At 40.9% G+C, this 16,822-nt stretch overlaps 1 protein-coding gene across 2 annotated transcripts in view; it reads right to left on the bottom strand.

Annotated features, from left to right (window-relative positions):
• LOC128700703 (uncharacterized) overlaps positions 1-14,730 on the bottom strand; it is a 63,281-nt gene extending 48,551 nt beyond the window's left edge. Inside the window, exons 1-3 of one of the 2 annotated variants that reach the window (XM_070097234.1) lie at positions 14,540-14,730; positions 9,369-9,451; positions 7,096-7,195 (exon numbers count right to left, since the gene is read on the bottom strand). In XM_070097234.1, the coding sequence (XP_069953335.1) occupies positions 7,096-7,195; positions 9,369-9,451; positions 14,540-14,588 (232 nt within the window). In that variant the 5' untranslated portion in view covers positions 14,589-14,730. The remainder of the gene's footprint in view (positions 1-7,095; positions 7,196-9,368; positions 9,452-14,539) is intronic. The other variant, XM_070097235.1, reaches the window with a different exon arrangement.
• Between the last annotated feature and the right edge of the window lie 2,092 nt (positions 14,731-16,822).

Here is a 16,822-nt window from a genome sequence, read left to right as displayed (position 1 = left end):
TCCCAGTAAAAGTAGGCCTTAGACAAGGATGTGTGATGTCACCGTGGTTGTTTAATATATTTATAGATGGGGTTGTAAGAGAAGTAAATGCGAGGGTCTTGGCAAGAGGCGTGGAGTTAAAAGATAAAGAATCACACACAAAGTGGGAGTTGTCACAGCTGCTCTTTGCTGATGACACTGTGCTCTTGGGAGATTCTGAAGAGAAGTTGCAGAGATTGGTGGATGAATTTGGTAGGGTGTGCAAAAGAAGAAAATTAAAGGTGAATACAGGAAAGAGTAAGGTTATGAGGATAACAAAAAGATTAGGTGATGAAAGATTGAATATCAGATTGGAGGGAGAGAGTATGGAGGAGGTGAACGTATTCAGATATTTGGGAGTGGACGTGTCAGCGGATGGGTCTATGAAAGATGAGGTGAATCATAGAATTGATGAGGGAAAAAGAGTGAGTGGTGCACTTAGGAGTCTGTGGAGACAAAGAACTTTGTCCTTGGAGGCAAAGAGGGGAATGTATGAGAGTATAGTTTTACCAACGCTCTTATATGGGTGTGAAGCGTGGGTGATGAATGTTGCAGCGAGGAGAAGGCTGGAGGCAGTGGAGATGTCATGTCTGAGGGCAATGTGTGGTGTGAATATAATGCAGAGAATTCGTAGTTTGGAAGTTAGGAGGAGGTGCGGGATTACCAAAACTGTTGTCCAGAGGGCTGAGGAAGGGTTGTTGAGGTGGTTCGGACATGTAGAGAGAATGGAGCGAAACAGAATGACTTCAAGAGTGTATCAGTCTGTAGTGGAAGGAAGGCGGGGTAGGGGTCGGCCTAGGAAGGGTTGGAGGGAGGGGGTAAAGGAGGTTTTGTGTGCGAGGGGCTTGGACTTCCAGCAGGCATGCGTGAGCGTGTTTGATAGGAGTGAATGGAGACAAATGGTTTTTAATACTTGACGTGCTGTTGGAGTGTGAGCAAAGTAACATTTATGAAGGGATTCAGGGAAACCGGCAGGCCGGACTTGAGTCCTGGAGATGGGAAGTACAGTGCCTGCACTCTGAAGGAGGGGTGTTAATGTTGCAGTTTAAAAACTGTAGTGTAAAGCACCCTTCTGGCAAGACAGTGATGGAGTGAATGATGGTGAAAGTTTTTCTTTTTCGGGCCACCCTGCCTTGGTGGGAATCGGCCGGTGTGATAATAAATAAAAATAAATAGTGAGGCTCAAGTTAGAGTATGTAGGAAAGAGGGAAATTATTTCCCAGTAAAAGTAGGCCTTAGACAAGGATGTGTGATGTCACCGTGGTTGTTTAATATATTTATAGATGGGGTTGTAAGAGAAGTAAATGCGAGGGTCTTGGCAAGAGGCGTGGAGTTAAAAGATAAAGAATCACACACAAAGTGGGAGTTGTCACAGCTGCTCTTTGCTGATGACACTGTGCTCTTGGGAGATTCTGAAGAGAAGTTGCAGAGATTGGTGGATGAATTTGGAAGGGTGTGCAAAAGAAGAAAATTAAAGGTGAATACAGGAAAGAGTAAGGTTATGAGGATAACAAAAAGATTAGGTGATGAAAGATTGAATATCAGATTGGAGGGAGAGAGTATGGAGGAGGTGAATGTATTCAGATATTTGGGAGTGGACGTGTCAGCGGATGGGTCTATGAAAGATGAGGTGAATCATAGAATTGATGAGGGGAAAAGAGTGAGTGGTGCACTTAGGAGTCTGTGGAGACAAAGAACTTTGTCCTTGGAGGCAAAGAGGGGACTGTATGAGAGTATAGTTTTACCAACGCTCTTATATGGGTGTGAAGCATGGGTGATGAATGCTGCAGCGAGGAGAAGGCTGGAGGCAGTGGAGATGTCATGTCTGAGGGCAATGTGTGGTGTGAATATAATGCAGAGAATTCGTAGTTTGGAAGTTAGGAGGAGGTGCGGGATTACCAAAACTGTTGTCCAGAGGGCTGAGGAAGGGTTGTTGAGGTGGTTCGGACATGTAGAGAATGGAGCGAAACAGAATGACTTCAAGAGTGTATCAGTCTGTAGTGGAAGGAAGGCGGGGTAGGGGTCGGCCTAGGAAAGGTTGGAGAGAGGGGGTAAAGGAGGTTTTGTGTGCGAGGGGCTTGGACTTCCAGCAGGCATGCGTGAGCGTGTTTGATAGGAGTGAATGGAGACAAATGGTTTTTAATACTTGACGTGCTGTTGGAGTGTGAGCAAAGTAACATTTATGAAGGGGTTCAGGGAAACCGGCAGGCCGGACTTGAGTCCTGGAGATGGGAAGTACAGTGCCTGCACTCTGAAGGAGGGGTGTTAATGTTGCAGTTTAAAAACTGTAGTGTAAAGCACCCTTCTGGCAAGACAGTGATGGAGTGAATGATGGTGAAAGTTTTTCTTTTTCGGGCCACCCTGCCTTGGTGGGAATCGGCCAGTGTGATAATAAAATAATAAAATATATATATATATATAAATACACATATATACACAGTGGACCCTCAACCAGCGATATTAATCCGTTCCTGAGAGCTCATCGTTAGTCAAAATTATCGTTAGTCAAGTTAATTTTCCCCATAAGAAATAATGGAAATCAAATTAATCCGTGCAAGACACCCAAAAGTATTGAAAAAAAAAAATTTTACCACATGAAATATTAATTTTAATACACACAAACTGAAGATTACATGCACAGTTACATGACACTTACCTTTATTGAAGATCTGGTGATGATTGATGGGATGGGAGGAGGGGAGAGGTGTTAGTGTTTAGAAGGGGAATCCCCTTTTTCTGGGGTTACTTCCCTTCTTCTTTTAATGCCACTAGGACCAGCTTCAGAGTCACTGGACTTCTGTCGCACAACATATCTGTCCATAGATACCTGTACCTCTCGTTCCTTTATGACTTTCCTAAAGTGGTTCACAACATTGTCAGTGTACAGGTTGCCAACACGGCTTGCAGTAGCTGTGTCAGGGTGATTTTCATCAAAAAAAGGTTTGCACTTCAAGCCACTTTGCACACATTTCCTTTATCTTAGAAGTAGGCAACTATTTCAATTTCTCTCTCCCCTCCTCCGAAGCAATTTCCTCAGGTCTGCCCTCTTGCTGTTCAAGATGATCTAGCAGCTCATCAGTGGTTAGTTCTTCACTGTCCTCCACCACCAACTCTTCCACATCCTCCCCACTAACCTCCAACCCCAAGGACTTCCCCAATGCCACAATGGATTCCTCAACTGGCATAGGATTCTCAGGGTTAGCCTCAAACCCTTCAAAATCCCTTTTGTCTACACATTCTGGCCAAAGTTTTTTCCAAGCAGAGTTCAATGTCCTCTCAGTCACTTCCTCCCAAGCCTTACCTATAATGTTTACACAATTGAGGATGGTAAAATGATCTTTCCAAAACTCTCTTAGAGTCAGTTGCGTTTCTGAGGTCACTACAAAGCACCTTTCAAACATAGCTTTTGTGTACAGTTTCTTGAAGTTGGAAATAACCTGCTGGTCCATGGGCTGCAGGAGAGGAGTGGTATTAGGAGGCAAAAACTTCACCTTAATGAAGCTCATGTCCCTAGAAAGTCGCTCTGCCACATCTGTAGGATGACCAGGGGCATTGTCTAATACCAGGAGGCACTTAAGGTCTAATTTCTTTTCAATTAGGTAATTTTTCACATTGGGGCAAATGCATGGTGTAACCAGTCATAGAAAAAGTCCCTAGTGACCCATGCCTTACTGTTTGCCCTCCACAGCACACAAATTAGCCTTCATGACATTGTTTTTCCTGAACACTCTGGGGGTTTCAGAGTGATACACCAATAAAGGCTTCACTTTGCAATCACCACTAGCATTGGCACACATCAACAGAGTAAGCCTGTCTTTCATAGGCTTATGTCCTGGGAGTGCCTTTTCCTCCTGAGTAATGTACGTCCTGCTTGGCATTTTCTTCCAAAACAGGGCTGTTTCGTCACAATTAAACACTTGTTCAGGTTTCAGTCCTTCACTGTCTATGTACTCCTTGAAGTCCTGCACATATTTTTCAGCCGATTTGTGGTCCGAACTGGCAGCCTCACCATGCCTTATCACACTATGAATGCCACTACGCTTCTTAAATCTCTCAAACCAACCTCTGCTGACCTTAAATTCACTCACATCACTAGTTTCTGGCATTTTTCTAATTAAATCGTCATGCAACTTCCTAGCCTTTTCACATATGATCGCTTGAGAGATGCTGTCTCCTGCTATCTGTTTCTCGTTTATCCACACCAATAAAAGTCTCTCAACATCTTCTATCGCTTGCGATCTCAGTTTCGAAAACATAGTTGCACCTTTGGCAAGAACAGCTTCCTTGATTGCCGTTTTCTTGCCCACAATAGTAGCGATGGTTGATTGGGGTTTATTATACAACCTGACCAGCTCAGACACACGCACTCCACTTTCATACTTAGCAATGATCTCTATCTTCATCTCCATAGTAATTCTCACCCTTTTTGCTGTAGGGTTGGCACTAGAAGCTTTCTTGGGGCCCATGGTGACTTATTTTGCAGGTGCAATCACTACAAAGGCTGTGATAATATGAAATGTTCCAGTCGTATGTTTGGAAGCGACCGCAGTGGCTGGCTGGCTTGTAAACACTGGCACCAAGGGACAAGTGAGGCGCGCTCAGGCCAAAGTGGACGCGTATGGTACGGAACGAATAGCGCTGGTCGGGTTTTTAAGTGCTAGTCAAGGCAAAATTTTTGCGTTAAAATGTATCGCTAGTCAGATTTATCGTTAATCTATGCCATCGCTGGTTGAGGGTCCACTGTATATACAGGTCTCCCTCAACATTCGCGAGGGTTAGGGGATCAAGAGCCTCGCGAATATTGAAAAAACGTGAATGTTTGGTGCTCCAATATATTGTAGGGAAATACCCCTACCCCTCCTTCCTTCCCCTATAGATTTATATGCTTTCCCTGTCATTCTACTTTGATCCATTCTCTCTAAATGACCAAACCACCTCAACAACCCCTCTTCTGCCCTCTGACTAATGCTTTTATTAACTCCACACCTTCTCCTAATTTCCACACTCCGAATTTTCTGCATAATATTTACACCACACATTGCCCTTAAACGGGACATCTCCACTGCCTCCAACCGTCTCCTCACTGCTGCATTTACCACCCAAGCTTCACACATATATAAGAGTGTTGGTACTACTATACTTTCATACATTCCCTTCTTTGCCTCCATAGATAACGTTTTTTGACTCCACATATACCTCAACACACCACTCACCTTTTTTCCCTCATCAATTCTATGATTAACCTCATCCTTCATAAATCCATCCGCTGACACGTCGACTCCCAAGTATCTGAAAACATTCACTTCTTCCATACTCCTCCTCCCCAATTTGATATCCAATTTTTCATTATCAAAATCATTTGACACCCTCATCACTTTACTCTTTTCTATGTTCACTTTCAACTTTCTACCTTTACACACATTCCCAAACTCATCCACTAACCTTTGCAATTTTTCTTTAGAATCTCCCATAAGCACAGTATCATCAGCAAAAAGTAACTGTGTCAATTCCCATTTTGAATTTGATTCCCCAAAATTTAATCCCACCCCTCTCCCGAACACCCTAGCATTTACTTCCTTTACAACCCCATCTATAAATATATTAAACAACCATGGTGACATTACACATCCCTGTCTAAGACCTACTTTTACCGGGAAGTAGTCTCCCTCTCTTCTACACACCCTAACCTGAGCCTCACTATCCTCATAAAAACTCTTTACAGCATTTAATAACTTACCACCTATTCCATATACTTGCAACATCTGCCACATTGCTCCTCTATCCACTCTATCATATGCCTTTTCTAAATCCATAAATGCAATAAAAACTTCCCTACCTTTATCTAAATACTGTTCACATATATGCTTTAATGTAAATACTTGATCTACAGATCCCCTACCCACTCTGATACCTCCTTGCTCATCCGCAATCCTACATTCTGTCTTACCTCTAATTCTTTCAATTATAACCCTACCGTACACTTTTCCTGGTATACTCAGTAAGCTTATTCCTCTATAATTTTTACAGTCTCTTTTGTCCCCTTTCCCTTTATATAAAGGGACTATACATGCTCTCCGCCAATCCCTAGGTACCTTCCCCTCTTTCATACATTTATTAAACAAAAGTACCAACCACTCCAACACTATATCCTCCCCTGCTTTTAACATTTGTCATGATCCCATCAGTTCCAGACGCTTTACCCCCTTTCATTTTACGTAATGCCTCACGTACCTCCCCCACACTTACATTCTGCTCTTCTTCACTCCTAAAAGATGGTATACCTCCCTGACCAGTGCATGAAATTACTGCCTCTGTTTCTTCCTTAACATTTAAAAGTTCCTCAAAATATTCTCACCGTCTACCTAATACCTCCATCTCCCAACTCCCCTACTCTGTTTTTAACTGACAAATCCATACTTTCCCTAGGATTTCTTAACTTGTTTAACTCACTCCAAAATTTTTTCTTATTTTCATTAAAATTTCTTGACAGTGCCTCTCTCACTCTATCATCTGCTCTCCTTTTGCACTCTCTCACCACTCTCTTTACCTTTCTTTTACTCTCCATATACTCTGCTCTTCTTATAACACTTCTGCTTTGTAAAAACCTCTCATAAGCTACCTTTTTCTCTTTTATCACACCCTTTACTTCATCATTCCACCAATCACTCCTCTTTCCTCCTGCCCCCACCCTCCTATAACCACAAACTTCTGCCCCACATTCTAATACTGCATTTTTAAAACTATTCCAACCCTCTTCAACCCCCCCACTACTCATCTTTGCACTAGCCCACCTTTCTGCCAATAGTCGCTTATATCTCACCCAAACTTCCTCCTCCCTTAGTTTATACACTTTCACCTCTCTCTTACTTGTTGTTGCCACCTTCCTCTTTTCCCATCTACCTCTTACTCTAACTGTAGCTACAACTAAATAATGATCCGATATATCAGTTGCCCCTCTATAAACATGTACATCCTGGAGCCTACCCATCAACCTTTTATCCACCAATACATAATCTAATAATAATCATAATACCTGCGTTAAATATTTTTAAATGTGAAAAATGAAATGTTAGTCACCTTTAGCATTAGATGCCCTATTATTTTGTTTACTCTGCTGTATTTTGTGATGCGGTGGTGGTAAAAGTTGGCTATAAGCAGCAACCACCTGTTCCAGTTTCTGTAAAAATAAAATATTTGTTCAAATCAATAACATTACAATATACAATGTTAAACAATTTTTTAACCCCCCTGCAAATCTGACTAAGTAGAGGCATCAATTACATCAAGTCAATTCACCGAAATACCAATACAAAGAAAATCATGTCGTATGAAAATACTGAGAATATGTGTCGAATGTTTTACACCTTTTTCTCCCATCAGTCATGCATCCTACATCCTAATACCCTCTCAAGAACCTTATCAAGTCCTTAACTTTGTTTAGCATCCTGTTTTTTTCACTGAAGGATTGGTAGTAAAATGATGAGAAGAGTAATGGCAAGTGGAAATCAACAATTTCAGTACTTGTGTAAACTGATTCCATACAGCAATTACCTCATAGTCTTCACAGAGATCTAGTTCTAGCTTCCTGGCTCTGCCTCAGAACTAATGATTCTCCAATGTAATGTTGCTCTAACCTTTTGGGCTCTGTTCCACTCACATTGTAACTGACGAGGCCTGGTCACAGACTGGACCATGAGGCCACTGACCTCCGAAACTCTCTCCAGATATACTCCACCTATTGTGATTTTTAGTTTTTTACCACCCTTATACTAGAGAACAGTAGTTTCTTCTTATATCTCTCTGCTTCATTTGTGTACAGAAGTTTCCAGATAAATATTCAACTAATTCAACTGTCCCTAAATCTGTGTTCCTTGGAACTTAGGGAAATTAAAACTGTATCTGGGTATACAACAAATTCTAGCCATACAATAGAGTGAAAAAGTAATGTGAAGGTCCTGGGAATGATAATGTCAGAGGATCTCGCCTTCAAAGACCACAACAATGTATCTACCGCATCTGCTAGGAAAATGATAGGATGGATAATGAGAATCATCAAAACTAGGGATGCCTAGCCCATGATGATTCTCTTCAAATCACTTGTTCTCTCTAGGCTGGAAAACTGCTGTACACTAATTGCCCCCTTCAAGGCAGGCGAAATTGCTGACCTGGAGAGTGTACAAAGAACTTTTACAGCACACACAAGTACGATAAGGCACCTAAATTAGTACTGGGAATGGCTGAAGTCCCTTGATTTGCATTCCCTGGAAGGCAGGTGAGAGATATGCATGATAATGTACACTTGAAAAATCCTAGAGGGATTAGTACCGAACTTGCACACGAAAATCACTCCCTACGAAAGCAAAAGACTCAGCAGGAGATGCAACATCCCCCAATGAAAAGCAGGGGTGCCACGAGTACACTGAGAGACAACACAATAAGTGTCAACGGCCCAAGACTGTTCAACTGCCTCCCAGCATACATAAGAGGGATTACCAATAGACCCCTGGCTGTCTTCAAGAAGGCAATGGAAAGGCACCTCAAGTCAGTACACCTGACCAGCCGGGCTGTGGTTCGTACATCAGTTGGCATGTGGCCAGCAGTAACAGCCTGACTGATCAGACCCTGATCCACCACTAGGCCTTGTCTCAGACTGAGCCACGGGAGTGTTGACCCCCAAAACCCTCTCCTGGTATCCAGGTATCTCCAAGTACCCAATCTATGTTTGATTGACTATAAAATAAATTTGTACATAGAAATTACAAAATCCAAACCCTACTTAAGGACAAAAATTTGAATAAGAGTGAATGTAGCAAAATGTAAATAGCTGATGCCAAGACGGCTGTAAAAAATATTAATTTCCTTATGTGGGTCCCTTTCAGGCTTAGTACTTCATACAGCATTACATCAATTTTAGTAATATTAGGTTACAACAATATCTCTGGTGCAAAGAATAAAATAGTGCAGGGTATATCAAAAATTTGCAAAACAATGTTTCATGCTTTTCTTGGGCTAGCACCAGTTGAGCCTGGCTCATGGCCAGGCTCCAAGACTAGTAAGACACTCAAAACTCATCAAAGGTATATCAAAGATAAGATATAAGGTATATCAAAGGGCAGGGATGTGGTACAAATCTTCAGGTGAAGTATAATAATAATACATGTTATCATCACAATAAAAATACAAATCATCATGAAGGCTGTGATGGTATTAAATGAATACATTGTTAGTCTCATATCTGTAAGAACTTTTTTGTTCAATTTTTATCTTATACTGTATTTATCTGTTCATCCGATTATCAAAGGCAGCAATTATATTTTTTATATGATACATAATATTAACTGTAAACTTACTTTTTTATCATCTAGAGATTTGCTAGCAGAGAGTTTACTACTCATTAACTTATATCTTTCATTAATGGCATCCTTATCCACACCTGGAAGTTAAAAGAAACTGTTAATTATCAACAATCTTTCAAATCCATACCAAATAACAATGTAGTACGTGTACTATACAATGGACCCCCGCATACCGTTGGCCTTACATAACATTAAATCCGCATACCGATACATTTTATCGCTAAGATTTTGCCTCGCATACCGCTAAAAAACCCGCTCAACGCTGTTCGTCCGAGACGCGTCTAATGTGCGGCCTTAGCCAGCCTCACATGTTCCGCCGGTGGCACTGTTTACCAGCCAGCCTCCGCGGTAACATCCAAGCATACAATCGGAACATTTCGTATTATTACAGTGTTTTTGGTGATTTTATCTGCAAAATAAGTGACCATGGGCCCCAAGAAAGCTTCTAGTGCCAACCCTACAGGAATAAGGGTGAGAATTACTATAGAGATGAAGAAAGAGATCATTGATAAGTATGAAAGTGGAGTGCGTGTCTCCGAGCTGGCCAGGTTGTATAATAAACCCCAGTCAACCATCGCTCCTATTGTGGGCAACAAAAAGGCAATCAAGGAAGCTGTTCTTGCCAAAGGTTCAACTGTGTTTTCGAAACAGAGATCGCAAGTGATGGAAGATGTTGAGAGACTCTTATTGGTGTGGATAAATGAAAAACAGATAGCAGGAGATAGCATCTCTCAAGTGATCATAAGTGAAAAGGCTAGGAAGTTGCATCAGGATTTAATTAAAAAAATGCCTGCAACTAGTGATGATGTGAGTGAATTTAAGGCCAGCAAAGGTTGGTTTGAGAGATTTAAGAAGCGTAGTGGCATACATAGTGTGATAAGGCATGGTGAGGCTGCCAGTTCGGACCACAGAGCAGCTGAAAAATATGTGCAGGAATTCAAGGAGTACATAGACAGTGAAGGACTGAAACCTGAACAAGTGTTTAATTGTGATGAAACAGGCCTCTCTTGGAAGAAAATGCCAAGCAGGACCTACATTACTCAGGAGGAAAAGGCACTCCCAGGACATAAGCCTATGAAAGACAGGCTTACTCTATTGATGTGTTCCAATGCTAGTGGTGATTGCAAAGTGAAGCCTTTATTAGTGTATCACTCAGAAACTCCCAGAGCGTTCAGGCAAAAGAATATCCTCAAGGCTAATTTGTGTGTGCTGTGGAGGGCAAACAGTAAGGCATGGATCACTAGGGACTTTTTCTATGACTGGTTACACCATGCATTTGCCCCCAATGTGAAAGATTACCTAACTGAAAAGAAATTAGACCTTAAGTGCCTCCTGGTGTTAGACAATGCCCCTGCTCATCCTACAGACGTGGCAGAGCGACTTTATGGGGAAATGAGGTTCATTAGGTTGAAGTTTTTGCCTCCTAATACCACTCCTCTCCTGCAGCCCATGGACCAGCAGGTTATTGCAAACTTCAAAAAACTGCACACAAAAGCTCTGTTTGAAAGGTGCTTTGTAGTGACCTCAGAAACTCAACTGACTCTAAGAGAGTTTTGGAGAGATCACTTTAATATCCTCAATTGTGTAAACCTTATAGTTAAGGCTTGGGAGGGAGTGACTAAGAGGACCTTGAACTCTGCTTGGAAGAAACTGTGGCCAGAATGTGTAGACCAAAGGGATTTTGAAGGATTTGAGGCTAACCCTGAGAGGATTATGCCAGTTGAGGAATCAATTGTGGCATTGGGGAAGTCCTTGGGGTTGGAGGTTAGAGGGGAGGATGTGGAAGAGTTGGTGGAGGAGGACAATGAAGAACTAACCACTGATGAGCTGCTAGATCAACTTCAACAGCAAGAGGCCAGACCTGAGGAAACTGGTTCGGAGGAGGGGAGAGAGAAATTGAAGAAGTTGCCTACTACAAAGATTAAGGAAATCTGTGCAATGTGGCTGAGAGTGCAAACCTTTATGGATGAAAATCACCCTCACACAGCTATTGCAAGCCGTGCTGGTGACTATTACACTGACAATGTTGTGAAACACTTTAGGGAAGTCATAAAGGAACGAGAGGTACAGGCCACTATGGACAGATATGTTGTGCGACAGAAGTCCAGTGACTCTGAAGCTGGTCCTAGTGGCATTAAAAGAAGAAGGGAAGTAACCCCAGAAAAGGACTTGACACCTCATGTCTTAATGGAAGGGGATTCCCCTTCTAAACACTAAGACTCTCTCCTCCTCCCATCCCATCAATCATCACCAGATCTTCAATAAAGGTAAGTGTCATGTAATTGTGCATGCCTTTTTCAGTTTGTGTGTATTAAAATTAATATTTCATGTGGTAAAAATGTTTTTTTTTTTCATACTTTGGGGTGTCTTGCACGGATTAATTTGATTTCCATTATTTCTTATGGGGAAAATTCATCCGCATAACGATAATTTCGCATAACTGAGCTCTCATGAACGGATTAATATCGTTATGCGGGGGTCCACTGTATATTGCAAAAGCTCCTGTTAATTCACCAGTATTTAAGAAAAATAAATCAAATAAATTGATTTTGTTAGTATGGTTTGATTAGGTAACACTAGGTTAGGTAGTTATTCATTATGATTCCATCAACCTATTTAAAATTCTTGCATGGAAACACTGCCATCAAGATTTTTTCATGTAATGTTTTCTGATAAGAACACAACCCAACACTACACCAATAAAAAAAAATCATAACTTGAAAAAAGCAATATATGGAAAAAAAAGTGAGCCATAAAAGCAAAATTAACTATGGTGAAAATGATAATGCCCTCCAAAGCCACTGTCCAAAGTCATAGCTCCTCAGTGGGCAGTATTCACAGCTTATTAGGTAAGACACATATGCAACAGTTAGACAACTTTATTCCGAAACGTTTCGCCTACACAGTAGGCTTCTTCAGTCGAATACAGAAAGTAGGCAGGAACAGTAGAGATGTGAAGACGATGTAATCAGTCCATCACCCTTAAAGTCGTAGAATTTGAGGTTGTCAGTCCCTCGGCCTGGAGAAGTTCAGTTCCATAGTCAGGAACTATGGAACTGAACTTCTCCAGGCCGAGGGACTGACAACCTCAAATTCTACGACTTTAAGGGTGATGGACTGATTACATCGTCTTCACATCTCTACTGTTCCTGCCTACTTTCTGTATTCGACTGAAGAAGCCTACTGTGTAGGCGAAACGTTTCGGAATAAAGTTGTCTAACTGTTGCATATGTGTCTTACCTAACAACCTGTCGGTATTGTATACCATTTTGATGTTCATTCACAGCTTAACATAAGAACATAAGAATGTAGGAACACTGCAGAAGGCCTACTGGCCCATACGAGGCAGGTCCTTATCAAAACGACATCTACCTAAAGCTACCCAAGAAATAACTCCCGTACCCCATGACACCAATCAAACCCAGCCCCTCCCACTCATATATTTGTCCAGTCTCTTCTTAAAGCTACCCAAGGTCCTAGCCTCTATCACCCCACTAGGAAGACTGTTCCACGCATCTACAACTCTGTTAGAAAACCAGTACTTACCTATGTCCTTTCTAAATCTAAATTTATCCAACTTAAATCCATTATTCCTGGTTCTTACCTGGTTCGACACCCTCAGTACTTTATTAACCATAGATAGATGATGAAATATTTGTTTCTATTACCTTTATGGTGAGCTCTAGCTCAGTATCTTATCTAGCCTAACATACCAGTACAAAGTTCAATAATTTAACCTAATTAGTTACTATATATATTATACTGATTTCCATAAGCCAAAAGTTAATTACACAGTACACACAATGGACTCGTTTACCTGAACCTAGAGAATAGATTTTTAATTTGCCGAGTTTAGCATTCAAATTCCATTGACTGCATATGCATCATTAAGGCTGTATTTTATCTGCACACTCACCAATCAACATTACTTTAAATCATGAAATAGTTATCAGGATAAAGTCTGTGTATAAACTGAAATAGACACCTATCAGAGTACTGCGTATACATTCAAACCAGAGAAGAAAGGTCTCTCATTCTAGACGAAGAGGATACTTCATATGCCCAGATAAACAAGACTTTACTCAGATTAACCCAAGGATCCATTGGAAATACATCAATGACTTTTTTGGGGGTTATCCTAGGTAAATTTACACCTATGTTGCTATCTATGATAATTGTACTTATGCATACCTGTATCTAAATAAACTTACTTACCTGACCCTTCAGGATAATAACCCAGGATAACACAAGAAAGCCAATCTGTGTTGCTTATTTCCACTGGGGTTCTATGATCCTCTACCCCAGGATGTGACCCACAGCAACTGTTTAGCACCAAGATAACTATTAACTATTATGTAAACAGGAGCAACAAGTGTAAGGAAACTTGTCCAATATCTCCATCTGACCCAGAATCAAACCAGTATCCTTTGGTTATAAGCCAAAGGTACTACCACTGAGCCATGAGCCACCTATTAAATTATTATAATAAAGAGGAAACGATGACCTGCAAGTTAAAAAGTACCCGGGGAATGGGAGTGGTGAGGGGTAATTAGGTTTGATCTGAGGAAGGGAAGATGAACTAAAATTCTTTGGATCAAGAGCCCTACACCAGAAGTCGCTACCTCGTTATATTTACGAGGAAGTGCTAAACCAATAGGGGTCATACAGCACTTGGGAAACAAGGAATGGGAGGCAATTGGGTTTTCTACAAGGAAGTGGAGGGCTAACTCCATTTCCCTAGAACAAGAGCCCCTCACTAGAGCATCACTATCTCTATTGAGAAATTTATATAAACATGACAAAATCCTGTACAAAAGTTTTGCTAAGAAAAATAATAAAAGTGGCGACCTAAAGTTTTATTTTAACACACATTTGTTTTAAAGTTACATTAAGAATATATTTAAAAATAGTTCATTCACTGCAGAGAATAATTGGTGTCAAGAATGGAAGATCACTCGAACAGATTTTGTAAGTCTAATTAAAAAAATTCCTCTTGGTACAAACAATAAAAATGTAAAATATACGACACACGTGATGTCATTTATGCAAAATATGCAACAAGACTGCAACTAAAATAGGTCTTCCAAATCAGAATGAATTGATGGTCAATATTTCCTAGAATGATAGCTCTCCTGTCAGCAATAAACCAATATAAACCAACCCACCTAGAGGAAGGCCAAGGATCCTAAACGCTTCCTTATCCGATATTCCCATGCTGCTATCATGTGAGTTTATGCCTTAATATTACGAACAAATATGAAGTTCTAGTTCTTGTTCAGCCAGACCATGGTCACAGGTTGGAGACATGATGGCACTTCTGGAAGGATCACACAAAAGAGCATCACACACCCTCCACTCATGTTATCTGAAGCGTTTTGGAACAATCATACTGACGAGTTTCATTCTTTTTCTTCATACTTTCACTTTCCTATTGTATTGCACATGGGTCTGTTTTGCTTGCAATATTGAAAACAACAATTAGAGTAGTTTTAGAAAGGTGTTTAAAATATTCTTGCAAGATGGTTGCGTGAAGAACAATTTACAGGAGATAATTCTCATGCATATTATTTATATCGTACTACTATTTACTACAAGAATTTTACAAAGTACATGACAGCTTTTTACATTCTGGTTAAAACTTCATAGTACTTGTATTATACCTTAATATAAGATAATAAGCCTCTCTAACTTCAAAATGTAGCAACAACTACATTCTATAACACTCTAAATAAAACTAATAAATAATTCGTTATCCTTTGCGATGCTAAAAATGTTTTACAATATTTCAATGTAATACAATGTACTGATGAATGGAGCGTTTAGAGAAGATGGAAAAAACTCATGAAAAAAGTTTATTGATGCAAGTTCCACATGTTATAATAATAATAATTATAATAATAGTAATAATGATAATCTTTATTTCTACAAGTACATGTACAATATATACAGACTTAACTGACATCAGTGACATACTATATAGAAAGCCTCTTGTTATGCAGAGCATTTCGGGCAAATTAGGTCAATTTTGTCCCCAGGATGCGACCTACACCAATGAACTAATACCCAGGTACCTATTTTACTGCTAGATAAGCAAGGACAGCAGGTGTCTTAAGGAAACGTTTTAATGTTACCACTCGTACCGGGGATCGAACACGGACCTCAGTGTGTGAGATGAGTGCGCTAGCACTGTTATCACGAGCTGCTGGAGGTTCTTCTGTCATTACAGCACATTAACAAAAATACAATGGGAAGGAGAACAACATAAATGACATCTTAGGGCCTTCATCTCATGTACTTCATCCGGCTCCCTGGCGGTGGGCCGTGTACCCAGAATGCTGCAGGCATTTCCGCTCTGGATCGCAACACTGAGTCTCTGAAAGAGGAAGTGGCCGCTCTGTGGTCTTTGGTTTCTGTGACGAGTTTTTCACCTAACTCTTTAAGAACTGGAAACAGTTATAAGGAAATCTGAATGTGGTGCCTTCACCGCTAGTAGACGAGTTTTGTCATTTCCTAAAGCATTCTTGAGAACTGTGCTGGCTATTTTTCCATGATCGATTTGTCCCAGTGGGACTGTGCTCTTTGGGAGGAGCTGGTCTGCTTGAAGTCTGCAAGGGTATCCCACGGCGTGGCTGCTTCCATGAACTTGGGTCTTCAGCTCACCTCTCCAACATTCGGGGACAATCTCCTTTACTAGTTCACTGGAAGCTATACACGAGGACAAAAATGCAGGTAATGCTACCTTGCAGGTAATGCTGCGTTGCAGGTAATGCTACCTTGCAGGTAATGCTACCTTGCAGGTAATGCTACCTTGCAGGTAATGCTACCTTGCAGGTAATCCTATACCTCCCAGTCGCACCGGAGGAGTTGCTTGATCCCATTGGTGATCTTCCATTGACAGATATATATATATATATATATATATATATATATATATATATATATATATCACTGGCTCTCAAGGGGGGCGGGTGTGTCTTGATACTGGTAAAGGGCTCTTGATATCAGGAATTGGAGCTTTTCTCCCCCTCCTCGGATCTAAATGGCTCAGTGATCACTGGAACACAGCATAGAGACCCAGACTGAGAGATGTTAAGCATGTATCCTTATACTAGATGGTATAGCAGTATCAGTATTGACGAAAATTAGATGATGGTTGCTGATCTGATTCATCAAACTGTTAGTGGCAGCCGTCCGCACCTGAACGAAAGAAATATATATATATATATATATATATATATATATATATATATATATGCCCACGTGGCAACTGCTTGGTGTGTAACAAGTATTGTGCCCTTATCCCACACATGACATCCATGCATGTGATAGGTATCGGGAACGATCAACAGCCCCTCCCAGTTTACCTGGAGTTTACCTGGAGAGAGTTCCGGGGGTCAACGCCCCCGCGGCCCGGTCTGTGACCAGGCCTCCTGGTGGATCAGAGCCTG

The sequence above is a fragment of the Cherax quadricarinatus genome, chromosome 56, assembly GCF_038502225.1.
Source record: "Cherax quadricarinatus isolate ZL_2023a chromosome 56, ASM3850222v1, whole genome shotgun sequence".
NCBI lineage: Eukaryota > Metazoa > Arthropoda > Malacostraca > Decapoda > Parastacidae > Cherax > Cherax quadricarinatus.
The sequence above is the reverse complement of the archived record's forward strand: the minus strand, read 5'-3'. Positions and strand labels throughout refer to the sequence as shown.